This window comes from Bolinopsis microptera, chromosome 11, assembly GCF_026151205.1.
Source record: "Bolinopsis microptera isolate Bmic1 chromosome 11, MBARI_Bmic_1.0, whole genome shotgun sequence".
Taxonomy (NCBI): Eukaryota; Metazoa; Ctenophora; class Tentaculata; order Lobata; family Bolinopsidae; genus Bolinopsis; species Bolinopsis microptera.
In genome coordinates this window covers 12,928,694-12,956,693 of record NC_087082.1, presented here as the reverse complement: position 1 = coordinate 12,956,693, position 28,000 = coordinate 12,928,694, and the positions used below count along the sequence as shown (strand labels likewise).

The 28,000-nt window shown below is 37.9% G+C and overlaps 3 protein-coding genes across 15 annotated transcripts; 2 read left to right on the top strand and 1 right to left on the bottom strand.

The window, feature by feature from the left end:
- Positions 1-27,968, top strand: LOC134822653 (glutamate-rich protein 3-like). 13 transcript variants are annotated; one of them, XM_063833827.1, is made up of 25 exons: positions 1-87; positions 239-332; positions 1,093-1,218; positions 1,612-1,683; positions 2,079-2,153; positions 2,629-2,733; positions 3,571-3,669; positions 4,802-4,918; positions 5,311-5,403; positions 6,430-6,522; positions 7,227-7,304; positions 8,427-8,654; positions 10,062-10,174; positions 10,539-10,641; positions 10,777-10,869; positions 13,737-13,793; positions 14,646-14,732; positions 14,928-15,006; positions 15,129-15,226; positions 20,363-21,700; positions 22,258-22,311; positions 22,922-23,002; positions 23,805-23,880; positions 24,065-24,195; positions 27,178-27,311. In XM_063833827.1, exons 1-25 carry the CDS (start codon positions 68-70, stop codon positions 27,214-27,216), a joined length of 3,549 nt encoding a protein of 1,182 aa, XP_063689897.1. In that variant the 5' UTR covers positions 1-67; the 3' UTR covers positions 27,217-27,311. The 13 variants fall into 13 exon arrangements, with proteins under 13 accessions (XP_063689897.1, XP_063689893.1, XP_063689899.1 ...); XM_063833823.1 differs by lacking the exons at positions 3,571-3,669; positions 27,178-27,311 and adding an exon at positions 24,410-25,466; XM_063833829.1 differs by lacking the exons at positions 22,258-22,311; positions 22,922-23,002 and having other exon boundaries at positions 24,080-24,195; positions 27,178-27,964.
- On the bottom strand, positions 15,191-16,454 carry LOC134822655 (uncharacterized). The gene is made up of 2 exons (XM_063833837.1): positions 16,302-16,454; positions 15,191-16,177 (listed from the first exon to the last, which is right to left on the bottom strand). The coding sequence occupies exons 1-2, from the start codon at positions 16,441-16,443 to the stop codon at positions 15,447-15,449; spliced, it is 873 nt and encodes a 290-aa protein (XP_063689907.1). The 5' UTR covers positions 16,444-16,454; the 3' UTR covers positions 15,191-15,446.
- Positions 18,765-20,083, top strand: LOC134822656 (uncharacterized). Its single transcript, XM_063833838.1, has 2 exons — positions 18,765-19,033; positions 19,191-20,083. Exons 1-2 carry the CDS (start codon positions 18,892-18,894, stop codon positions 19,916-19,918), a joined length of 870 nt encoding a protein of 289 aa, XP_063689908.1. The 5' UTR covers positions 18,765-18,891; the 3' UTR covers positions 19,919-20,083.
- Positions 27,969-28,000: the final 32 nt, after the last annotated feature.

The following is a 28,000-nucleotide window of genomic DNA, read 5'->3' as shown; positions in this document are numbered from 1 at the left end:
AGAATGATTTAAATGAAAATTCGTCAACCATGAGGAATTTAGAAGCAATTTAGAGGAAGCAACAAAAATGGCTCTTAAACCTGTAGGGTAAGTTAAAATATTGAAAATGAAAGATTATTCAAAATGAGAGATTTTAAAGTTTGTATTCCATGGTCAGAATGATTTCAGATGGCTCAGATTAATCTATTTAAAAAAGTTATGAAATAGGTCAGAAGACATATAATTACATTCTACCCAGACCACTTGACAGTTACAACAGCTTGACAGATGAATACCTCGTTGATTATTTCAACAACAAGCGGATCCGCAAACACCTACGTCATATGGGGCTCGTAAGTAATTTCTAATCTTTAATTTGTGGTAGCTTAGGTGAACAAATTTCTTGTAAATTCTGTTCATTATTTTTAGCCTAGATAGTAGATTTAAAAGCTGGACGTTGAAATTTTTTCTACATTTAATTAGATAAAGAAAATGCTAGAAAATAGTAATAAAGATTAAAACGCAGTTTAGTGAATTGTGGTGTTTTCTTAAAATATCACCACACAACCTAGAGCACGCTTTGCTGTGCTTGTTATTCTGACATTGCCACCTGGTCAAAAGCTACACAATACACGTTTCAGACATCTGCTTGCCGAGACACACTTAATTTGACTCTATCTAAGTATATATAATATATATTGCTTCATCACGTTTTAATCTTCTGCTATAGATCTAACCGGCGACCATGCAGTGTTCAGTCTGAGGATACCACAAACCATTTTTATTTAAATTGTCTGAAATTCGTGCAGTAAAAAGATATTACAGTAGATCTTTGCAGCACTATTTAAACTATTATATAATTCACCGATTTAGAATGGCGGTTTTTAAGATATTCTCAATAATTACAGTCAATTAAATTACACATAAAAATCAATCCAACTGTTACCGGACTACTTTTCATCAATTCTACGGTTAGAAATACGTTTAGTATTTTTGAAAGTATGTTCAGACTTCCTAACGTATCGAGCAGAAATAGTAATAATCCTTATAATTTTCAGAAATCTCAACCTCCAATTCAAAATCAGTGCACTTAAACTCTTGTCCACTTTTCAGATAACGAGGCGTGGAGAAGTGGTAGATGAGCCCACTTTCAGGTACCACACAGCGCGTAAAGAACACCGAGCTCATGTTAAGGAACTAATGTCCCAGGCTGTTATCAACAAAACTTTAGAACTTGAGGTACCTTCACTAACATTCATTTATTTGGAGAATTTAGTTTATAAATTGGTGTTTTAGTTTTTAATACTCAAATTCATTGACAGACTGTTACATTTCTTGCAAACGATAAAGTAACCTTAAAAGGAACGATTTTCACAAAGATGTGTCTGGACATGCGACTAATACAATTACTGACAGACGTCCACTTTGGTTACTTGAACAAAAGTTGCACAAAATTGTTATCCATATTAGGAATAAACTGTATCTATCAATAATCCCTGCAATGAAGGGCCATGGAATTGCGTGAGCAAAGTAATTATATATCTATTTAATATTTAATCTGTTGTGTCTCGAAAATTTGTTCTAGTGAAGAATATTTAATAATTTAAAGATAGTTCACGGAAAATATTACAGAGAAATAGGCGTGCGTTCATTCGTGACAAGTTGATTGAGATCAGAAAAATCGAAACTGTCAACAGAGTCAAGGTTTGAAATACTATTAGTTAATTTTACATTGGATATTATTTTATAAACATTGAAAATATAAACGCACAATGCACATAGATTGCCATATGTTGATGTGTTCATTTTTATTACATCATTTGTTACAAATGTTGGAGAGATTGCAATAAAATCTAGACCTTTTATGGGCTAATCTTCCTATATTTCATTCTTTAGAAATTTTAAAAGATAGAACGTTCACTAAATTTAAGGGGCAAACGTAAAATATAAAAATATTGCACAAAACTTTAAATTCAAGTTCAAGTCCCTCAAAATATAGTTCCTTAGAACTGAATGAAGCTCTTTCAACAGAAATCTTACTCTTACTTGGTTGTGCATGTAAAATGTAAATTCCTGCAATAATATTTGGTTCTTTCTAGAGAGACCGAGATGGCCTCCCTGACTACTCCTCAGAAAAAGGAATTCGACCCAAGAGTGCTCCTTCTAAAGTCAAGGTATATTTTACCTGCTTGAAAAGTAAGCAAGTCTTACAATTTCACCAAAAGTCTGAAACGATCTTTGTATCGATGACTTCATAATGACGATGAGCTCGCAACTTTACTGTTTAATTAATCAACTAAGTGAGCATGTTTACCATTTTACACACTGTCACGTTTATACACACTGCTTAATAAACACAGATAAGGTCATGTTTACATTACACGTGTGTACAGTAAAACCCTCATCAGAGGTTTTACTTCCATTATTATATAAATAGCATCTGACATCAATTTCTAATGAAATCTACAAATAATGTGTCCCCCCCCCCCTGGTCACTCTCACGTTATCCCATCTATAAATAAAATAATCAGTTTATAAAACTGGAACCAGACACCAATATCCTTCTCGAAAAAGGGCAGTAATTCTGTGTTATAAACTAGACAAATAATGTGTGTCCCCCCCCCCTCTAACATTGTGCCGGTATAACAGGGATCTGAAGCAGAGTGTATTGCGGGTGTAGGAATACCTCCAGGTAGTTCTGTAAAGTGGGTCCCTCTCATCGTGCCTCCGTACGGCAGTACTCCTTATCTGGCTGTAAGTCTCCTGCATGTTTGTATACTTTATATCGTGTGTGTGTGTGTGGTGCTGTTACTATTCTCATAACTACACTGACAGTTGATTTCCTTGAAAAGCTTGTAGCTGTAACAGACAAAACCTATTTTCTTGTGGTAAAATGAAACGGAATCCTTCCGACCGTTGATTGGTACGCAAGATTATTTGAATGACGTTGAAATGATTTTGCTAATGATAGCTCCACAATATGTCAAGTTATCAAGTAGAGAAATTAATATCATATCCCCTCTGTGGCCTGCACTAAGTAGAACATTAGACCGCATGTCGTGTGTCATTATATATGATCTCTAATGTATGTGATCGTATTGCATGTCGCATGATAAACTGTGTTGGTCACGTGACTACACACACTGTAGACCAGTTTTAGAACATCTAGCGGTTATTGTCATCCCACTGCAACCTGCACTGAGTTCATGATCATCTCAATGCAAAACTTGCATTGTGTTCTCATCGGAGATATCTGAAGTCTGAACTTAATGAATTTTATGCTACTAATTAATTGTAATACTGCTCTTTATGGCTTATATTACTAAGTTACTAAATACTGGAGATATTTGTCACAAGTTTTCTTCGAGCGCAAAGCACGTGTTCCCCACCTGAAAGAAGTATCATAATTTTAGCTTCATACAGGGAATCCAGTCGAACCCTGAAAATTTGTAGGAATTATCTTTTGAATTAATTTAGATGGATCGTTGCTGACTGGTTAATTCATATTTGGCTGTTATGTCTAGTACTCTTCTTTGCCATGAACATAAATCTACAAATATTTCCTTGTGTTTGAGAAACGTCACATTTTAGTTGAGTGGTGTGCCGAATCATGCGACTCGGCCCAAGAAACGTGTGCAAACTTCATCAAGCCGGGTCCAGAACGGTAGAGCTACAAACCGTAGCTCTGAGGTAAATTCACGGTAACATGTGCAAAACTGTGCTGACATCACGTGGTATTATCATGACGTCACGTGGTGTTATGATAACGTCACAAGATGTTTTCACTGAATTCTCAAGCCACGCTAAATGTATCTGTTGTTATTATTTTGTTAGTTGTTAGATCAGAGTGAACGTTTTTAATCTTAATCTTGGAGCTGTGATGTTTACTTATTATTGACACGTGCTAAAAGCTTGCTGAAACGCTGACAGAGGCTAGAGACGACACTAAAGCACTACTTAGAGCAAACTTTCATTCCAACCAACTGTAGACCTCATTAAATCATATTATTTGTACCATCTATTTGTCAGAATAACCCGACCATCTAGAGTATACCCATTTACAAGCCTCAGTTTTTATTGACATCTGCAACATTTGGTCCAAGCCTATGATCAGCGTATTATGATACTCCCTGAACTTGATAATAATTACAGAGCTACTTGCTAGAGTGCAGGCTTATAATCCAATATAAACGCTCATACAACATGCACAAATGTTTACCACTATATAATTACTTCTACGTTAAATACTGCTCTGGTATTTATGTTGGGTTGGATATACTATAGTGCATGTCACTGAACAAGAGCTTTATCATTATTATCAAGCCAAAGTTGTATCAAAGTTTTATCAAAGTTTTATCAAAGTTTTATCAAAGTTTTATCAAAGTTTTAAAAATCTACATAGTTGATAGTTGATAGTTTATAAAGTTTTTATTTATCTGTGGGGGTGGGGAACTATTTCTAGAAACTACTGTATTACAGATAAGAGAACTATTTAGGGAACTATTTCTAGAAACTACTGTATTACAGATAAGAGATCGTAAAAATAGGGATCCCGCTGCAATATTTCACTGGGTGGTTTCATCAAGTGTTTAGTACTGTTTGAAGGGTTAAACGTGTATTTAGTTAACAGTTAGTGTGAAATATTAGAAAAATGTGTTTAAATCATCTTGGGGTGATTAAGTGCAATTTCCACTCAGTTTTGGTTCTCAGGTAATAAATTCCAGACTAGCAGCACTCTGACTCAAAAGCACTCTAGTACAAAATCAGCAAGATTTTATAATCAGATAATCGAGTACTCGATCCTGTTATGTAGACTTTACAGGGAGAAAAGCAGACGCCAAAGAAGTGCAAGCCGAAGTGTGCGCCGCGCAGTGCTGACCCCAAAAAACCTCGCTGCGTTCTTGTTAACAACTTCACTGATGAAGGGTTGTCTGATAAGGTATTATAAGAGACCTCTTTTAGTTACTAGCTCGGTTAAGATGCACTATATTTTTAACCCCTATAATATATCGTTACTCTTGTAAATGTTCTATACCTCCTTAATTGTTTAATTCAAGTATTTGCTCTTTTCCCTTTGCTAAAGGGTACATAAAATACTTTTTTGTAAAAGCACCTATCTGCTTATCAGGCACTTTTTCGATTTCCATTTTCAGCTTTACAATACACATGAAATAGAAGTAGAGAGTAATTTTATTTCTATTCAATGTTATCCGCTTAAATCTCTGTTATCTCTGTCAAATCCCTTTTAAATCCCTTTTAAATCCCTTTTAAACCCTTTTTAAATCCCTGTTACATTCCTGTTATCTGTACTGACTATTAGTGTGTCTGCAGTACGGTTCGGATGTAACTCTCAGCACCGCTGGTTATCATGCTCCCCCTAACTCCAATATCTACCAGTCCTACAGTACGCCAGATATGAACCAGGTACCTACTTTATTCTCAATAATATCTACCAGTACGCCAGATATGAACCAGGTACCTACTTTATTCTCGATAATATCTACCAGTACGCCAGATATGAACCATGTACCTACTTTATTCTCAATAATATCTACCAGTACGCCAGATATGAAGCGGTCGGTTACCGGGTCGGTACTCAAACACGATAGTTTGTTATTACGCAATGGTGATTTATTGTTGCGAAACATCTTCGGATACCGTCAAACACTAATTTGACGGCCACCTTTTATTACTGATCCAGTGATCGATATTATAATACTCATATTCTACATCATATTATGTATCCTATAGTATAATAACCTACATATTACTATGGGTGGTAATGCAATGTGTATCAGTACTGGTATTGGTAGATGATCCCAGGCTGAAGTTGACCCAGTGGGTTTGGAACGTTAACCGATCTGGTTTTCATAGACCTCTACTTAGTTACGTGCAGCTCTGATCCATGTGATTTATGATAGAATAATTATGAGAATACTTGCTAAAACCTAACATGTCGTTATGTTATGAGATTATAGTGTCTTCTCAAGGGAATAATAACTTTCCCATATACCCACAAAATGTCCACTCAGGAGCTGTTACCAATTTCTAAGAGTTCGTCAGATTTTACGCCGACAAATCAGAATCCACTAATCATGTCTCGAAGCAATTTAATATTATACATGTGACGCTGAAACAAATTCTAATTTTATCCACTATTAGTTACCAGTTATTAAGATGTACGATTGTAACCAAACCGCTGGCTATGGCATCTGCTGCATGTTGGCTTGAACGTTAATTGTTAAATGTCGGCTAAATAAGACTTGCCGCTCCATGAAATTAACGATCATCTGATCAAATGTCTCTTTAACACGTCTAGAACTGATTTTTCAGATGATTTTCTCACATCATATCAGAATATAGAAGAAAGTAATGGTTAGTTCGATGAGAATTTACTCAGTTTAAAACTAAAATTAAATGTTTTTGTGAATTATTGACCTCAATGTTCAGCCGATGGTGCCAGGGCGGAGTTTACCGGTGCGACCAAAATCAGCCATGACTCGGAACAAGCGCAACCACAATCAAATTAAAACTCGTCCCAAAGTGAGTCCCAAGCATTCTTATCATTTTGATTATAAAAGTGTGGATTAATTATTATATGAATGACTCCGATTAATTATTTTTAGTGGCATATAATCTCATGAATTGACCTTTCATCTTTTATTTTATTTAATCTGTGGTTTATAAAAGTAAAGAATTGGTTAAATATCATCATTTTGTTAATACAAATTTAATGTCTGTGAAATTTTAACAAGTAGGCATCTGTTAAGTTGTATGAGAAACAAGCACATTTCTTGTGTTGTTATGATACTCTGACATGTCTACATGTCTGCTTATCAGCCCACATTTACTTCTAACACTGTGCTCTTATACTTGCATACTGTCAACTTATCAAATGACAAGCAGAAATATTTTATTTTTTTCAAGATGAAAATTTTATAAAAATTTTAACTTGCTATGTTTGGAGGGAATGTTTGGAAAAATTTTTCAGACAGAGAAATATTTCAATAAGCTGAATGATTTTCTAGGGGTTAAACGCTAAAAAACAAATGCTTAAAAGCACGAAGCTGATATTTGAAAAATTATGAATGTTGGCGGGGATATATTTATATATTTCTTTCACACAATAGGTTGATGATACTTTTTAAAGATGTGTAAAGATGTGATGTTATAAATTTGACTTTACTTTATGTAATAGTAGTGGGGTTGTTGTTTAAATCATATTCTTATCTTGATATCTCTTTCAGTCTGCCAGTTCAAATGCCAACTCTTCTCCGTATACCAATACTTCAACTGTACCCAGCACTTTTCTACAACGCAGACAGGTTACAATTATTGATAGTATTCAAATATTTACATTTTTAGATGCTGGAAGAACTGTATCGTTTATTAATTCAACTGTTGTGGGATAAAATTGCAGGCAAATGTTTTCAATGTTTGAATAAATGAAAATTTATACTTTTTACCATACTTCCTCATCAAAATTTCACCATACTGATTCCATAAAATTTAATATATTTTTTCGTCCCACATAGAAATAGAATTTGTTAGATTCCAACAATTTCTGAGATTTTGTTGGTATGCGGTGAATAGTTGGGAGCATGATATGCTGCTTCAATAAAGGTGCCCGTCGATCCCGCTCATTAAATATGTGCAGTCCTAAATGGTACTCTGTTGCTGTTGCCATGGCATCTGGTCTTAATGAACCACTTTATTGCCTAATTCCTAAGGTGCCACATGTTTCGAACACTTTATTTTCAATGAAACGCGCATTGCGTTTTAAAAGGAAAAAAGTACGTTTTTCAGTGACTAGTGCAACAGAATTTTGCGCGTAAAACCCGCGCGCAGCTATCAAAGTTTAGGCAGATCACGTGAAAAAGATAAAAATTTAAGTTAAAACATACATGATTGTCAATATTGTCATATTCTATGATTCATAAATTATGTTTGCATATGTGCAGACGTCAGTGGGTTGCGTCAAAGAAAGACCATGCAGCTCACTGTCGATCATGTGATCAATATGTGTCACATGGCAAAAACTGTGCAGTCTATAATAACTAGCATACACGTGAGCGTCATCTACATGAATGTGACGACAATTTTAAGCTAGTTTATTTAAAGTTTCATCTTTACATGAACAAATATAACGAGGAGAAGCTATCTGGTGAGAGATATCTGTATTCTGTCCCGGCCTATTTATTATTGGAGGACAGCTGTACAGCTGCTAAGCTCGCCACAATCTTAAAAACGATTTCACCCGTGATCAATTTAGTATTGGTGTCAAACTTTTCCTTGATTTCGGCCAAATATTTAGCAACAGTGACACGATGGAACAAATAAAAATTACAGAAATCATATTCTGCACTATTTTAAAAGAATTTTACTTTTTAGATTTTCAATAAATTTCCTAGAGTCACACTTTGAAATTACATCCAAATCAATTTCAGATCCATTCGATGTCAAAAATAACGTTACGATACCTCGGAAAATCTCTGGACCTGTCTTCAGGAGTGTTTGGAGACGCTGTCCAGGTCATGATTATGCAACAACATTGCGGAGGTAACACGGTCTGTGTCTTCCAGAACCTCGTCTCACCCAACGAGTGTTTCACTTTCACCTCCAGAAGACACAGAGACGCTCCTTTCGGGATTACCATTTATCTCGGCAGCATGATGGTGAGTGTGTTCCGGTATTTTCATTCCCGAAGTTTCCCCGTACAGTTTTCTCTGACGATTGGCTAGGAAATAGCACGTGCATCGCCTAGCTTTATATTATCGCATATATATTAGTAGTCCATGTGTGCTATTTTTTGTATTGTCAGTATGATGGTGATATGCGGATCTAAGTTCTTAAAACATGAAATTGTGGACAGAATATATTCTAATATAATCTGTCTGTCAAATAAACCCGTATTCCGTGGAGACGGGCACTGCCTTTTTTGTTTTGAATTGTTTAAATTTCGTATTTATTATCTATAGTTATAATTTTGCACTATTCCAGCACCTTCAAAAAACTTTTTGTTGATATCTAATTGGTGGCAATAGCATTAGCAGCCTGTCTGATTCACTATATCATTGAGTTATAACTCGTAGCAATGTACGTGTCTATAACAGTAATATCGTATTTTCTTTGGAATATCGTATTTTTCGTCGGAACTATCTCGATATGGTTACATGAAGGACGGTATAGGTTTTCATGATGATGAATTATAATATGATCCTAGTTACAAATTTCAGACTCACAATTATAAAAAATGTAAGTGCGCATTTAAGAAAACATTTGTTTGTCATTATTCTTAACTAGTGTAACAGTGCTGACGATATTGTAATCATTCTATTATTGTACTCACAAGTCATGACATACTATTTCGACCACACGTGCTTAAGGATTTTGTCTATATTTTAATTTGATTATTCCTGAACATTGTTCTCCTACTCAAGCAAGCAGCTTTTTGTTTAGGGTGACAATACTGCTCAGATCTCGTACTTCTCCTCTGTTTTAAATTAACAGATCTTCCTCAATATAATGTGAGGTTTGATGAAAATTTGGTTTTTTTCAACGGATATCGTGATCTTTTATCAATCAAATTAATGAACCATGTATTAGGCCGGCATAACGTTTTTTTCGTTTTGGTAACTTTTGACTATAGTGACAGTGTAATTGTATATTGTTCGATTATGCTATTGATTTTGACTTCTTTGCTTAATGACAGAAGGCTTTGTTGATAACGAAATTTATTATAATCTACCTTTTTAGAAATAATAATTCCTTAATTAACCACGCCTCAGTAGTCAGTAATTGAATCAAGAAGATGATTCAAATGTATTTACTGACGACTGATGCCTAGCTATCCGATAAGTCACTACACTACCTAGTGAGCTAGTTAGCTAGTAGGAGTTTTGGTCGTTCTACATGTTCCGATTTGTATAAGCCCTAGACACTGGACATTACCTTTTGAGCCACCCTGTACACCCAGAATATTTAAACTGTGATTTCAATTTGATGTGTACAGGGTGGTTTTGTATTATGCTATGTAAAAGGTTTAACAAATAATTGTTACTTTATACTGATAACTCTTCTAGGACACGCGGCTAAGTACGTGTTGCGAGTATAAACACAAACCAGGTCACATACTCGGAGGAAAGTCCGGACACTTTGCTCTAGTCAGAGTCGAGGGCTGTTTACCTTGCTACAAGTTAGTTTTCACATTCTAACTCTCAATACAGTTAGTTTCAGTTGTGACTTAACACATTTAGTTTTTATTGCCATGCTCTTTAACCTGAGTGTCATGTTCCAATTCTAGTTTCAAGATTTAACTCCACAATGTTCGATTGATCGATAGATTAACCCAGCGGGCCGGTTGGCTATAAAATTCCAGTTTCCATAAACATTTTGAAATGGAAATAAATGAAGGACAATGACTGAATGACAGTAGCCTACTTTTGAAAGATATAAGCTTTGGCCTTTACACTTACAGCATTAGCTCCCGTATGTCGAACATATATATTATACATGAAGTAAATAAAACTAAGGTCAATTATCATTCGACTGTTTTTCAGGTGCTTTGCTCACGTGGACGAATTTAAGAGGCAACAGACCGCTGCACACTCCAAATTTCAAGAGGACGTCCACAAATCCGATATCCCCGAAAAGTCATCAAAAGTGAGCACCGAGTAACTTGTGTTTTGTATCACAAAATCAGTAATGTTTTGTTTGATATAGATAGATAGATCTGAACCTATTAACTAGTGAAGCTGAGTTGCTGTAAGTCTAACTTTGATCGAACTTCTCTGCTAGGGTAAAAAGAAGAGGACTTCCCGAAAGAAACAGGGCAGCCACTCCAGTTATTCAAGCTCTGACAACGAGGAAAAACCAAGCATTGAGGCAACTGTGAGTAGAATTGGTTGATACCTTGAGTTCTTGTGCATTGCTAATTTATTATTTAGAATTATCAAGCGAATTATCTGGTGATACTGAAACTTCTTAATAACTATTTGTGGTTGTTCATTTTAGTAAGGTCAAATTGAGAATCATAATGTGTTCGCTCCTAACAAGAATTTAATTCCTAATGGCGTCCAACGGGGAGGTTAACTTTAAATTTTATTGATAATTTCCACAATATTAAACTATGTCTTGTGAAAACCTTCCATAAATTAACGTTGCATAATAATTTTCGTTACGCCTCAAACAACTATAACCTTTAATAATTGAATATCACCACATCAAGTTCTGTGCATACTACATACGTGTGCAGTATGTATATATATAATGCTATAATGTATAATGTTCTATTCATCAGGCTGAAAAGGTCTGGAAACATTGATCAAGTTAGGAAAGTCTAACTCACTGAACCTGCTGTAACCTAATAATTTAAAATCCAGTGCATAGAGCTGGTAAATAGCGTTCATCCTACTCGGATCTAACTGACTAAAGAAAATGTCGCTATAATAAGTGCTACTATGAATGTCAACCCCAATATTCTCCCGAGACCCCGGATAGGGTGTTGAACTTGTTTTAGTCATGTCTTGGAAGAGTTCCAGGTATTCTGAGATGTGCTCGTAGGGGATTAGCAAGTCGTACGGCCACCTACAAACCTCCATTTGATCCCACTGGGAGCTGAAGTGAGGGTTTAGGGTACCGGAGGGTGTGAGGAGATATGTGTCAATGAATTTGGTGAACACCTCAAAGTCTGACGAGTTCTCGGTGAAGTTTACCCCCAGTTCTAGAAGCTCTGCTTTTCGGAGCTGTTTGTCTCTGAAAGCTGATAGAAGGCGAGTTAGTGGATTTCTTATCGCTCCAATCTTTATAAACTCCCCAAAGCTGAATCTAAAATTAGCCTCATCTTCTTTCAAAGAATCTACGATTTCAAAATGTCCTCTAGGTTTATCATGGTAGCCGTCATGAAGTTTGAAGTCGCCATCAAGATAAAATAGGAACCTCTTAAAGCTTGTGGAGCCAGTCTTAGGATTACTTGCAAACAATATCTTCTGTTCTGGCCGTTTTATCAGCATCCGCGGTTTAGGCACAGGGTTCATCCCAAAACCCCACGTTGTACTCAAGTTCTCTTGCTCGCATCGCCGTCTCACGACACTTAACATGTCCTGTGATCTTCTGATGAGCTTACTGAACCGATGTTTGGAGTTGCGGTTCAACTCTCGTGTTACATATGATATGAGTCTAGAGTTGTAGGACAAGGTCCGGTCGGTGTAGAGGAAGCTCCAATTCAAGCTATCTGCAGCATCGTCTCCACCATATTGTAAGTATCTGACTTTGGAGCGGAGAAGGGACAGATGAAACTGGATATCAGTGTATACCAGGAGGTAAGTAACTGCAAATAATGCAAGTAGAACGAACACACGAGGTGCTTTCATAGGTAGAAAACAATTTCAATTGTGTTATCTGCAATTGTTTCAATTGGGTACAATCAATACACCACACTGAATGTATCAATAACAGCCGGAACTACTAAATAGAAAGAAATGTGCTGATATCAATAGCGGCTGGTGCAGGGTGGTGCCCTAGTTATAAAATATATTGTGCCTCACCGGAAACCTCCACCCCGGTAGTAAAAATGAAACATGCGCTTAGAAGTTCTGTGCCATCCTCTTAATAATCGTAATGCAACGAACAGTAATTATATCACTAAACCACCGCTATAATAGACATCAGTGACATTAAGGGGGCAGGGGGGGGTCTTTATGAAATTTCTCTCGAAATTGATTTTATAGTTGTTTCTAATAGAGGGGAGTGATATCTAACTGCTACTTTTGGTCCCATGGAAAAATATTGTTCCTAGACGAAATTATTGCCGGTCAAAGGTCAGCGCTCATGTGTAATTGTATTGCGTGAGCGATTTTCAATCGCGCGCCCTGAAAATCGAGTCTAAAAATCTATCTCCTCCTACAGTTTTTGAGCAATTACCTTGAAACTTTCAGGATATGTTCTAAGGACCATTTAGAAACTTTTGCTCGTTTTAGAATTTCGAGATAGGCCTTTAAAATTTTTTTATTAGATTTTGAAAATCTTGGACCTCTTTTTTTGACGATTTTTCCAGGTCCAAGATTTTCAAAATGGAATAAAAAATGTTTAAAGGCCTATCTCGAAATTCTAAAACGAGCAAAAGTTTCTAAATGGTCCTTAGAACATATCCTGAAAGTTTCAAGGTGATTGCTCAAAAACTGTAGGAGGAGATAGATTTTTAGACTCGATTTTCAGGGCGCGCGATTGAAAATCGCTTGCGCAATACAATTACACATGAGCGCTGACCTTCGACCGGCAATAATTTCGTCTAGGAACAATATTTTTCCATGGGACCAAAAGTAGCAGATAGATATCACTCCCCTCTATTAGAAACAACTATAAAATCAATTTCGAGAGAAATTTCATAAAGACCCCCCCCCCCCCCCCCCCTGCCCCCTTAACGGCAACAGAAGTGGTTAGTTACGTGAAACTTATGACTAAATTAACAGCTTCCTAATGATCGTGCATTGCGGTCCGTGACCTCTTGAAATTAGGGCTAAACGTGTCGTTTATAAGAACAGCTGGTGTGTGTCTAGTGGACAACTTCATGAGTCATGACCACCGGTTGTGAACCGGTTGTGAACCGGCCGAGAACCGCTTATTGTCATTGTAATATAAAAATAAACAATACTTAGATTTTACAGCTCTGTGGTAAGTTCTCCCTAATTTATGCTCTGAATTTTGTCTTTTGTATTTATATTAGCCTCTCGAGATCATCACTTGTTCCCTCTTGACAGATCACAGTGAAGCAGAGGAAGGACCCGGAGCCGGCTGGAGAACCATCTTCTACCAAGGTATTACTACTACTACTAGTAGCTTTGTAGGTATTTAAGGGATTACAATATTCAAAGGTTGAGGGTCACCGCTATATTAGTCTTAGAATTTAGAACAGTAAAATATGATAGTTATTGATTACACAGGATTACACAGGATTACTGATGATGCCGATGGTGATATGATGATCGTCCCAGGAATAAATATTGCAAGGCTAGGTTGGCCTTATGACATCAACTTTCAACTAGCAGGAACCCGTGTTTCTTTAAAGTGGTGTCAAGAGACATTAGCCAATTTTGTTCATTTAATTTGTGATTTTGACACCGCCTGGGGATCCATTTTTTGGGACCTAAATTATTCATTCCTTGGCTAATTTTGTATTTCTTTATACTGACCAAAAGGCCATAAAAGCATTCGACCCAGCAAAAAAAGTATCAAAAGTATATCTCTCACGGTTTCCGCGGAAAGTCTTGTTAAACTTGAAGTCGTGATGTCAGTAAAATGGCAATTGCCACATTCTTTGAAATTATAGATCTTCTGTTCATACATTTTGTTGTACCGTGCAGATACAGACAAGTAACCGTACTACATATCTTACTATATGTAAAGCGAGACGATATATATATTAATATATATATCGTCTCGCTTTACATATAGTAAGATATGTAGTACGGTTACTTGTCTGTATCTGCACGGTACAACAAAATGTATGAACAGAAGATCTATAATTTCAAAGAATGTGGCAATTGCCAATTAGGCCTTAGACAAAGGTCAAACTTACGGTATTCACGCATCATGGTTTTATAGCTTTACCTACAAGACGTGTAGTGATGTCAATTATTTAGTAGACTGACATTCCCTAATTGCCACAGATTCCTGATGACCCCGTGACTATGGAGCCAGATGAAAACGACATCAAGGACTTTGAGAAGCTTGTTGTAAAGACTAATAATATTGAGGTTGGAAATAGGAATTTTGTTTTCTGTATTTGCTGTATAAAAACCTGATTTTATTGACTCATTATTTATGATTTTTACCGGTCTCATGGTTTAAAATTAGTAATCGATAACGAAGATAAATGAATAAATTGATTATGTTACACTATAAATTATGATATCCACTATCCACTGTTTGTAACGATAGTACCATTGCAGGAGGAACATGCTATAGTGTTACAATCATCTGATACTGAAGATGAACCTGAACCACTGAAACTTCCTCCCAAGATAGAGGGTTTGTTTGGATTTGGGTCGATTATTATAAAATTCTTTGTACTTGTAGCCTCATTTTGTTCAAGTTGTATATTGAACAATAAATTCCGGTTTAAAATATTGTATAATATATGTATTCTTCAGAAGATTTGAAGCTTGAATCTTCGTCTTCATCGGAGGACGAAAAAGAAGACGAAAAAGCGAATGAAGAAGGAACGCGTATAGATATAGAAATTATAAAGGTATACTTTCAAATATATTTCACAGAAGCAAACACAAAAACGTTCTATTACTTTATATTCAACTTCGGCTCAAAGATAAAAAAGCTGCAAAAGTATGAACCTCCAAATTTAAAACTTATTATCAGCAATACATACATAATGAAAAAATAATAGCAAGGGATGCTATCCGATAAGGTATGCAACATAAGATGCTATCGAATAACCATACAATACTTTGACTTTAGTCCAAGTACCATCGGCAATCACTGGACTTGCTCGCAACTCCAGTAAGTTTCCCATTTTTAACTGTCAGGTACTTCTTCCCATAGTTAGCGAAAATAACAACAGCCCTTCTTCCCGTGTCATCAGTCTCATCGGTTGACAGTATCCACTCCTCAGCTCCGTAATGCTGAGCCTTGGTGTAAATATAATCCCCGTTAGGATCGTACCCAAGGTACCCTTGGGTGGCATAGTTTTTGAAGAAGACAATGTTGCTCCCCCTACCCTGACCCTCCTGGACCCAGTAGCTGGTGTCCTCTGGACGATCCCGTATGGTGAGAGAGTTTCTGCTTCCGCTTGCAGGATGGAATTTAACTTGTCCTGTCTCTGCGAGGTACTTTTTAGCACTGATGTGGATGAAGGCACGACCTTTTTTAGGTGTAGCCAGTTGCTTGGCTTCGTTGGATGAAACGTTGACTGCAACGTTGGCGATTTTATCACCGCATGTTGCGGTTATTTCTTTCACTAAAGATTGCATGCTTGTTTCGAACTTTGCGTTGTTCCGGAAGTCGATCCAAAGCATGCCAGCCGTCAGTAACCCCAACCAACTGGAAGCTTTGAAGTTGGGTTGTGCCATGCAAGGCACGATGTCTTTGTCACAACCGTCGGTATAGTTGAGCTCTTTCTTGCAATTTTTAGAAGCCTGATATTTCTCAGTCAAGAAAGGACACACCACTATGGAGTTCTCAACAGCTGAAAATACAGTTTTAATCTATACCCTAAATTTAACAGACTGCAAGTGTAAATACGCGACCATAACTTATTATGTCTTATCGTAAGTTCGACACAGTAAAAAGTAGCTATAAATTTAGCTAACCTTCAGCCATGGCTTCATTTATATTCCCTGACATATCCTGCAGATCCATCCAAACGTTAAAACCCAGACCTTCCAGTTTTTCAAACACTTTCTTGGCCAAATCTTGGACGTCCCACTGGTATGATAACATGATATGTGGCATATTTTCTCCTTAGCTCTGTATAGGAATGTGTTTGTTAAATTCTAGAAGTTCTAATAATTCTAAATCAGACGACCCTACAAGTATTATTAAAGAATTTACACATTGAAATACAGACGTTTTAAAACAGTTATAATACTAATAGATTTACTTAATTTACAACGAGAGAATTGGCAAGAGAGAGAGAAAGAAAGAGAGAGAGAGAGAGAGAGAGAGAGAGAGAGAGAGAGAGAGAGAGAGAGAGAGAGAGAGAGAGAGAGAGAGAGAGAGAGAGAGAGAGAGAGAGAGAGAGAGAGAGAGAGAGAGAGAGAGAGAGAGAGAGAGAGAGAGAGAGAGAGAGAGAGAGAGAGAGAGAGAGAGAGAGAGAGAGAGAGAGAGAGAGAGAGAGAGAGAGAGAGAGAGAGAGAGAGAGAGAGAGAGAGAGAGAGAGAGAGAGAGAGAGAGAGAGAGAGAGAGAGAGAGAGAGAGAGAGAGAGAGAGAGAGAGAGAGAGAGAGAGAGAGAGAGAGAGAGAGAGAGAGAGAGAGAGAGAGAGAGAGAGAGAGAGAGAGAGAGAGAGAGAGAGAGAGAGAGAGAGAGAGAGAGAGAGAGAGAGAGAGAGAGAGAGAGAGAGAGAGAGAGAGAGAGAGAGAGAGAGAGAGAGAGAGAGAGAGAGAGAGAGAGAGAGAGAGAGAGAGAGAGAGAGAGAGAGAGAGAGAGAGAGAGAGAGAGAGAGAGAGAGAGAGAGAGAGAGAGAGAGAGAGAGAGAAAGAATTGGCAAAGCTTATTATCTCACAGACAACACAAGTCACAACAAAACAAGCTTTCTGAGATAGTAAACAACTGTCCTATCTCTGAGTTAGGTTACTGTTAAAATTCCTCCGCTCTAGTCTCTAGAATCATAGTAACGATTGTAATCGAGTTATCTCACCAGTATGATATTATGTTGAGCCTGTTAAGTTGCCATGGTGATTGCTCCGCATTTCTCTCTACACTCCAATATCCATTCTCCACTAATCCTCCTCATGCAAGCTTTGGGAGGCTATTTGTTACATTCTCAGTGGCTAAACTTGCACGCTCGACCCAACATGCTCTGCAATAGCCTGCAATTTCTGGCTCTCTCTACGCTACAAAGCCACCTCGTGTAAATTAGCCACCTCGTGTAAATTAGAGCTCTGAATTCTCTCCTGAGCTATTACGGCGGAAGCTTAAAACAAAAGTGTGGAGAGTTTGGGGCCAGTATTTTGTAGTTGAAGAGTGACATGGCATTCCCAAGCCCTACTAGTGTACTACTTGGTACCTCGGATATAATTGTAAAGCTAATGTCCTACACCAGCTAATGGGAGGGGCAGTATCATGCAGCTACTTAGCATAGGTACACTGATCTGTGCTCTCAGATGAATTATTTAGCAAGATAGCTCGTGTATAAGTTATACGCCAACATACTACTTACAGTTAAACCTCGTATCAAAAATTATTAATAATCCATTATCGGGGTCCAGAATCTACCAGGTCCGTACTGTGAGCGGGCAGTGACTGTACTAGGATGCCCGTTGTCACAGGGATCATACATCCGGATCCCGGTGGCACTGTCGCGGCACTCTCGTGGCACTGTGGATGCACTATGACGGCACTCTATATGAAGGTATAATGATTGTCTTATGCTTTTGAACGAACATGATTCTCGTACCCGAGAGGTAGATCATGAAAATGGGAATCACGTAATCCTTCATAGCCATTCAACGTGTTATCGTGTAAACATGATTAACATGTAAAACATGATGGTAAAAATGTGTGGACATGTCATGAGCATATAGAAAATGGAAATACAATATGACGTATGTCCAGCAATACTAGCCTGACGACTGGTTAATAATAAAATTAGAGCAGCCGACTCAAAAGCCGAAGTGTTGAATGTACATTAGCACATTCCTGTCACGACGTATTTGTGTATTTCTCTACCCTTTATAAATTGGTAAGGTGTGAGCTTTTAGTGTCTTCGCAGTGAAAACCAATCATAGATACCATTCCATACACCTTATCAGTTTCGCTGAGCTTTTTAAACCATAATCTTATTTCGAAAATAAGTGCCCACCGTTCTGTTTACTTCAGAAAAACAACTTTTGAGTGCTATATTTATTATCTGACTGTAGGCGTGCAATCATTTCGCTTTGTTGCGTAACATAAGACGTTTAGTTCAAGAATACATCTGTTATCAAGTATAAGTTGCCAGAAACTGATGGAGATTGGTCAATTTAAAACTTTAACATGGGCTCTGCATGCGATAGCTACATGCTGCTCACTTTGATAATTACCTTTTCCTACACAGTGCACAAACTCTTGCATATTACTCTATGTGTTGTGAGAGCAGATTGTGATTGTTTTTTGTCTTTTCCGCAGATTTTGTCTACATACCTTTGACTGCACGAATTTAAATCTTCTAGCTTCAATCTAAACCGAGGGGTAGTCCAGGATGCCGCACATAATGATTTCGTACCAGTGGGACTCCCAGGAGTTGGCCAAGAAAGTGTTTGAAAAACTGGAGGGTCTGGGTTTTGACGCCTGGATGGATCTGGAGGATATGTCAGGAAATATAAATGAAGCCATGGCTGAAGGTTAGTTGACTGTAAGATAAGTGATACAATCAAAGCTTTTTCACTAAATCACTTCTACCAGAATATTCCAGGCTAAAAGCCTGGGCAGTGGGCAAAAAATTAAACTTAAATTAAACGAATAAGAATGAAGCTTTAATGAAGAATATTTACATTTCAGCGGTTGAGAATGCCATGGTAGTGTGTCCCTTCCTGACTGAGAAATATCAGGCCTCCAAAAATTGCAAGAAAGAACTAAACTATAGTGATGCCTGTGACGTAGCCTTCGTGCCCTGCATGATTCAACCAAACTTTAAAGCGAAGGGATGGTTGGGACTACTTACCGCTGGAATGCTATGGATAGACTTCCGAAATCCGGATAACTTTGAGCAAAGTGTGGAGTCATTGGTGAAGGAAATAACTGCGGCATGCGGTGATAAGGTCGCTGAAATTGCGCTCAAAGTGACCAGCGAGGAGACGAAACAATTGGTAACCCCTCAGAAGGGTCGAGCTTTCATCCACATCTCCACCAACAAGTATTTAGCCGAGACTGGGGAAGTGATAACCCATTGGGGCAGTGGCAGTCGAAGTACCTTAACCGTGACAGACACACCCGAGGATACCAGTTTTTGGGTACAAGTAAAGGAAAAGGGAAGCGAAATCGTCTTCTTCAAAAACTATGCCACTCAGGGTTACCTTGGGTACGATCCTAACGGGGATTATATTTACACCAAGCCGGACCATTACGGGGCTGAGGAGTGGCTACTTATGACGGACGAAAATGACGACACTGGAAAAAGAGCCGTCATCATTTTTGCTAACTATGGGAAGAAGTACCTTACTGTTCGGGATGGTGAACTCACTGGAGTTGATGACGTCTCTACTGATTGCCGATGGTACCTTCATTAGGTGTCGTAAATTATGTTCTGTCGAAAGAACGTTGAAGCTTACGAGGGAAGCTAGAATTGAAAATACTCGACTGCACAGTAAAACTGAACGCTTTATCTTTGTACAAAAACATCTTGAATAAAACCTTTTAAGTTTTAACCCAAAAAAGTCAAAGTTTTTTGTTTTTTTAATTCTCAACGGGCCTCACTTTTTTTTCACCGTTAAATAACATTAATTTTGATCAATATATTCTGAATGCTTATTTTGGTGAATAATGAAAATCATGCTGCTTGAAATAAGAAAGATGCTTTCACTATCGTACTAACTTTCCGTGACAAATTAGCATAGTGCAACTTAAAGCTTTTCAGCTCAGCTTACAAAAATGTTCGTATGAGAAGTCAATTCATTGTATAAAATGTTCCTGATTCTATAACGTCCCGACAACATTAAAACTTTATATTACAGGAAGTCACTGAGAACGGTTACGATGCTGAAGAATTCCACAGTGACAACGATGAGGAGGATAAAAAGTCAGACATTTCCGTGGCCAGCACGTTGAGCGTCGATAGCATTACAAGCGAGGCTAGTGTCAAAAGTGACGCTAGCATCAAAAGTGAGGCTAGCGTCAAAAGTGATGTTAGTACCAAGAGCGAAGCTAGCATTAAAAGTGAGACAAGCATCAAAAGCGCAAGCAGCAGTAAGAGTAATTCTAGCATTAAGAGTAATTCCAGCACAAAAAGCGCAAGCAGCATCAAAAGCAATACTAGTAATAAGAGTTACTCCAGCATTAAAAGTGACGCCACAATCAAGAGTGAAGGAAGCATGAAAAGTGAAACCAGCGTAAAGAGTCATAGTAGCAGTGCCAGTAGCGCTAGTACGAAGAGCTATAAATCAGATTCCAGCAAAAAAAGTGACAGGTCCATCAGCTCAAAAGGCAGTTCCAGCTCTGTAAAGAGTGATAGAGACGACTCAAGTTTCAGCTCAATGAAAAGTGAAGATTCGATCAAAGAGCTGGAAGAAGATAAGCCTAAAATTGGTGAACCAAGTCATCTTACCAAGTCATCTGTTCAAGACCCAGCCCCTACAGAAGAGTCACCTTCATTGATAAGTACCTTTGAGCCAACTTTCGAAGTCCCTCCACCAACAGTGACATTTACCGAATCTACTCCAGAACCAAAGAGTCCGGCTCCTGAGATTCTTAGCCCAGCTCCTGAAATTCCTCCTTTAGCTTTTGAGACTCCTCAATCAGTTCCTGGACCAGTCACTCCAGTTAATGAGGAATCGGTCCCTGAAACGACAAAAGAGCAACCTTCTCCCGCTTCTGAACCAGTGACTCCAGTTATTGAGGAACCATCTGAAGTAACAGAAGAAAGTCGTCCTAGTCCTCCTGTTACTCTGGAAATAACACCAGAACCGGAACCCAAACCTGACTCGACAGGAGTGAAATCTGTCGAGGAGGTTCCCTTATCAACAGTAGAATCAAAAGTAGTTGAAACAGTAGACGAATCTAAGGTCGAGGAAAATAACACTAAGGAAGTGTCGTCGCTACTGGTAGACAAAGTTGTAACGAAGGAACAGGACCCAAAACCAGAAGAAGTTGCTCAGCCAAAAGAAGAGGAAGTTCAAGAAACATTGCACATGAAAGGAAGGCTAGATATAGGTGAAGAAACATTGCAGAAAGAAGGAAGACTGGATATAGGCGAAGAAACATTGCAGAAAGAAGGAAGGCTGGATATAGGTAAAGAAGCTATTGAAGAATCTGCTGATACTGACAGGCGACAGGATGCCGGTTTTGGGGCACGAGTAAGTAAATTTTACATGTTTACTTTCGCGATAGAATATAGAATTGGTAACTTGTTAGGAGGTGACGCTAATTTCCTTTTCATTGTTAGAGCTCTGTATAACCTGTCGAGACCACTACAAAGTACAAGGGGATGCAAAAGATTCCCCCATTCACGTCCTCAATTATTGTAGTCTAGTCTATTAGCATCCCAGTAAAATGTGCAGTTTTAACTTTAAAGCGCATGTATGTCTATTGTTTAGAACACGTTTTATGATAAACTTAATATTAGAGTTATAAACTTCATCAGCAACTTGCACCGTGCATGCTATAGCTATAATACAAGCTATAATACAAGCACTATGACGTTATAGAGGCTTTGTCAATGTCATGGAGAAGGTAAAGGGGGTAAATATTTTACACTACCATGGCATTTACAGTAGGTGTTTATTTATCCATGTCTAAGCTGAATGTTGTGGAATGTCTCAATTTTGATTGGCTCTAGTATGAGTCATGCTGTGTACCCAAAAGGGTAGGTTCTAGCATGACTGCATAGTGCATAATTTTATCGCATCGGTAGGTTCGGTCTATGATGGATGGCATGAGCTTTATGAACTCTATGAGAGCGGCAGTGGTATGTTGTTTGAATTTTGACATCTTCGAAATTCGTTTCTCGGACTCTTCTAAAACTGCTTGATTTTACTATATTAATAACGATAAAGTTATCTATTTGAATCTTAAGGTACCTAGGCCCTACCACCGTTTCAACTTCTCTACAACAAACTTTCAGTTGTTGTAATTCTTCGCCATGTTTGAAGGTTTCTCTCCATAACTGCTTTTTAAATCTTATTCGTTCACCTTATTCTACATTTTCTTAGATTCTCTTTTGTTGTTTTTGTTTGGATTACATTGCCCTAGCATGATAGGAAGTCCACCTTTTTACATGGTGGTCAATATTCATTTGGAATTGCTTTTTTTGTTGTCGTGAAGAGGGAGACGGGAGTATGTTATGATCTCCCTCATTTCTTTCTTGCCTGAATTCTGCATGCACAAACGCTTGGCATCTCATAGATTTCGTGCACTTTTCTGGTTTTGATTGCTTCTCTTATCTTCCTATATCGAAGTGCTCCGTATGTTATCTTGGGACCTTGCACTTGCTGCATCACATTCTATAGTCGCTCATAAGTATTTCCAGGCTGGTTACTAGCTATATCTCTGAACCAGTGATCATCAACAAATTTCAGACGGAAACATTGGGCACTGAGCTATCTGATACAATTGTTGACTTTCTTGAGAAATTAACTGGTCCTGATGATCAAGAAGAGGTAGGGTCGTGGAAAGCCTGATTATCATAAAACACAATATTGTCCTGCTCGTTTGGTTTTTCTGGGTTTGTTGTATGATTATTTTTATCGATCGATTACAAAATGAAGTGTACCAATGTTGACTTGTTGCGGTACTGATTCATTTGACAATTATACTATCTCTTAATATTCGTGTTTCTCGTTACAAAGAGGATTAATCTCGAGATGTATAATTAAATACATATTCTTACATTATACAACCCTGTTTCTATTATATACTGGTTAAATATCAGCGATTTATGATACCGGTCCTTTTATTCAACATACACGAGATCCATAACACTACTCTGTTGATCCATAACATCTTGTACCCCAGGTAACATCTTGTACCCCAGGTAACATCTTGTACCCCAGGTAACATCTTGTACCCCAGTTAACATATTGTACCCCAGGTAACATCTTGTACCCCAGTTAACGTCTTGTACATAAGGTAACATCTTGTACCCCAGGTAACATCTTGTACCCCAGGTAATATCTTTTACCCCAGGTAACATCTTGTACCCCAGGTAACATCTTGTACCCCAGGTAACATCTTGTACCCCAGGTAACATCTTGTACCCCAGGTAACATCTTGTACCCCAGGTTACATCTTGTACCTCAGGTAACATCTTGTACCCCAGGTAACATCTTGTACCCCAGGTAACATCTTGTACCCCAGGTAACATCTTGTACCCCAGGTAACATCTTGTACCCCGCGTAACATCTTGTACCCCAGGTAACATCTTGTACCCCAGGCTACCATGTTAACATCCTGTACCCCCAGGAAAATGAAGGAAGTGATAACGAAAGTGAAGTTAGTATTCACAGCAACAAGAGTAACACTTCCGACACCACCACTAGTGAGTAGTACAGCTGTAGGGTATAGATCTAAGACATCTGTTTTACCGCTTGATTTGACGTGGCTTATCTTGAATAAGATGTATCAGAACTATTGGACACTGTTTAAGTTTATCGATTTTTTTGTTGAAAACTGGGAAAACTTGGTTGACTCGTTTTTGCCGACTGTCAACTAATGGTTTGTAGGTTCATATGTTTCAGATGCATCAGCCTCCACCACCCAACTCACGAAGGTCCTTTCACCTACGCACAGTATTCTCTCTACAGATAGTAGCAAGAGTAAGGACCCTAACAGACGCATCCGCTTCTCCGACACGGTTTGTTCTTTTCCAGGTTTAGGCTGATTTGGTGTCCTTTCGGTGGACCGATGGTTTAAATATTTGTTATAAATTATACCATAGGACTTTCACAGATGCATTATCATGTGTTGCAAAATTAATTGATACCACAATATCACATCAACAACAAATTAGAACTAGATTCAGCTCATTTGAACAGCATGTCCACTCATTCACCCATTCATTATCACAGATTGGGAGTTGGATATCTCAGTTAGGATTTAAGAAGAAAACAACGGAAACAAGCAAGAAATCTGTATCTCCAGCAAATTCAAGGTCGTCATTGTCTTTCCGACGGATCTCGTCTCTTGATAGCAACAGTTCCAGACATTCCATTACTGGTCGGGATTCTTCGACCTCGGTTTCATCGGCAAAATCATCATCAAAGTCAAAATCTATTACTAAGGGGGAATTTCTAGATACAGTCTCTGAAGCTGATCTTCTTTCAAATTTTGAGTCACAAGATTGCATAGCTTCTATCCAGAAGGGCAAATCTGACCGACGATCTTCAAAATCGAGTGGTATTCCATCTTCATCTCGTTCTCGGAGGAGATCGTCTAGATCTGAAAAAAGCGAACCGTTCCACTCCAACTCTATTTCTCTTCCACAGAATGTATCTAAAGAGAGTCTTGATACGTCTACAGAATTGTCTATGACCCCTCAATTAGACGAAAAACAACCATCTGCAATTAGTGAAACATTTGGAGCAAGCTCAGGAGGTACAATTTCTACCTTGTTAAGTTCTGATTTGTTACCAGATAAAGTGAAGAGTAATAGTTCATTTAACAGCTTCAGTTCAAAATCATCTAATTCAACGCTGATACCACAAGATATTTCTAAACAGGACCAACACCCCTCGCAGAGTTTATTACCAGGTTGTAAATCTATAGAAAGACCTATAAGTGCTAGTGATGATGTAGGTCAGAGGTCATCAATTTCAGAAGATACTTTTCCGGTTCGCACTTCTCGCAGAATGATGTCAATCAATTCATATCGATCCAACTCCAGAGATTCTACTTTCATTCCGCAGAATTTTTCAAAGGAGATTCCTGGTGCCTCAGAACAATCTCTTCGATCTCTAAAGCAGATGAACAGCAACAATCCATGGTCAATGAAATATTTGGAGCAAGCTCAGGAGCTGCACCTTTTACCTTGTTAAGTTCTGAAATGATACCAGATAAAGCGAAGAGTAATAGTTCATTTAACAGCTTCAGTTCAAAATCATCTAATTCAACGCTGATTCCACAAGATGTTTTTAAAGAGGATCCTTACCCCTCGCAGATTTCGTTACCTGCAGGTTTTAACTCTATAGAAAGACCTATAAGTGCCAGTGATGACGTAGGTCAGAGGTCATCAATTTCAGAAGATCCTTCTCCGGTTCGCACTTCTCGCAGAATGATGTCGATCAATTCATATCGCTCACAGGAGATCCCTGAAGCCTCAGAACAATCTCTTCTTATCTCTCAAACAGATGAAAAACAACTATCTGCGATCGGTGAAATATTTGGAGTAAGCTCAGGAGGTACAATTTCTACCTTAAGTTCTGAAATGTTAACAAATAAAGTGGCGAGTAACAGTTCATTTAACAGCTTCAGTTCAAAATCATCCGATTCAACGCCGATTCCACACGATGTTTTTAAAGAGGATCCTCACCCCTCGCAGATTTCGTTACCTGCAGGTTTTAACTCTATAGAAAGACCTATAAGTGCCAGTGCTGACGCAGGTCAGAGGTCATCAATTTCAGAAGATCCTTCTCCGGTTCGCACTTCTCGCAGAATGATGTCGATCAATTCATATCGCTCACAGGAGATTCCTGAAGTCTCAAAACAATCTCTTCTTATCTCTGAAACAGATGAAAAACAACAATCTGCTATCAGTGAAATGTTTGGAGCAAGCTCAGGAGGTACAATTTCTACCTTAAGTTCTGAAATGTTAACAAATAAAGTGGCGAGTAACAGTTCATTTAACAGCTTCAGATCAGATACAAGTGGAGGATACGCATCTAACTCTAGGGTAAGGGAGGCTGCTTTAAAACTTTACCCGAAACCAGAGCCATCAGAAGCGATGAGGAGTGTACCAAGGCAATCAACACAAAAATTGGACAGCCACTTACAAGAAAAGTCATCGAAGGGATCTGTTAGAAGTAAACGATCAGAGAATATTCTACAATCGGATAATGACGAAAAAAGGCAGTCTTCAGAGGATACATTTTTAAACTTGCACAACTCAATGTCAGTTCCACAAGTCGTTTCTGAAAAGAGTCCCGACAATGACATCTCTCTGATGTCTGCATCGACTCCACAGACAGAAGAAAAAGAGGCTTCAAGCATGATCAACGAATTATTCGGGACAAGCTCAGGAAGTACACTTTCCACCTTTTCATCAGGTTCTGATCTATCAGAGAAATGGCTGAGAAGTGACTAAGATAAATTCTCCTTATGACTTTATGAAAAGAGAAAAGATGGGGCTAGACCAGTGCTCACAACCATCAGTACAGACGTTGATAAAATTAATCATGACTATCAAAACATACTTTGGATAATAAAATTTGCATTCTATGCCAGATAAAGCGGAAGGCAAGACATTTAGGTTTTTGTAACAGAATTTTAAGTAATTCATTTCATGAAAGAGATTATTAAATTCTTCCCGTTCTCCTCACACGTACTTGATATTCTAAACACCATGTACATTCTACATCATCTGAGTGTTGGTTTCAAACAAACAAACTAAGACATAATATTTTCGAATCCGACATAGTGATCTGATGCTCCGATTATATTATAATCAATAAATCATTCAAAATTATGTTCACTTCAACCATATTTCAACTGATTCCAACTCTCAACATTCCAATCATCTGCACATTCCTTGAATCTCGCCACGTTCTATCAGCATCCACTTCATATCTGGACAAGTCATCATTTTACATCATCTCTATCATTGACTCTCTTCTACTCATAGGTTATTCAACGAGTTGCATCTGACGATGAGGATTATTAGACACTAGACAGCTAGTTCATGTTCACGTAATGGACTAAGAAAGTTGAGGGAAATGTTTTACGACAGTAGGACCACACACCATTCAGATCAATTAGTCGTTGCGTAATCAGTAACTGCAGTAACCACAGTAACCTAACAGTAACATAACAGTGACTAGATGACCCCACTGGTATCTGTTGATTCTTGCAGAACTTGTATTGGAAGGAAATTGTTAAATTCGTCATTAAAGCCCCTGGCCTTTATAAGTTTATAGAGCCCTAGCTTACCTAGCTGTAACATCTAACCTACCCTAAAATTTCATACCTATTCTATTTCTACTAAGGAGTGGAGAAAATGAATATTGAAATCCTGATTTGTCTCCGAAGAAGAATGGAGTGCTTGCTGAAATATTCTGTTTTCGTTTAATTGTGGAAATGAATAAGATTTTTGGGAAATTATGTACTCAATCAAAATGTTCGTTTTTTCGTATATCTGAGCTGTGAGTGGAGTTATTGTTATTCATATTGTGATCACCCGTCACCGCCTCCTCCTTTTTCATGTTTTTGTTCGCTGAAAAGATTATTCAGTTATACTTCCGATCGAAAAATCAAAAAGTTAAAATGAAAGCGTCAATTCCATACAACAATCTGTCTATATTACTATCTTTACACCGCCTAAACTGTTGTGATCTTATATCATAAGGTTTTCGGCGGGGTGTTTGGACTGTAAAAATGCTTTTGTTAAAGATTTCATTACTTTTGAAGATATCAATGATAGTATCTTTATGTTTGCCCTACCAAGTACA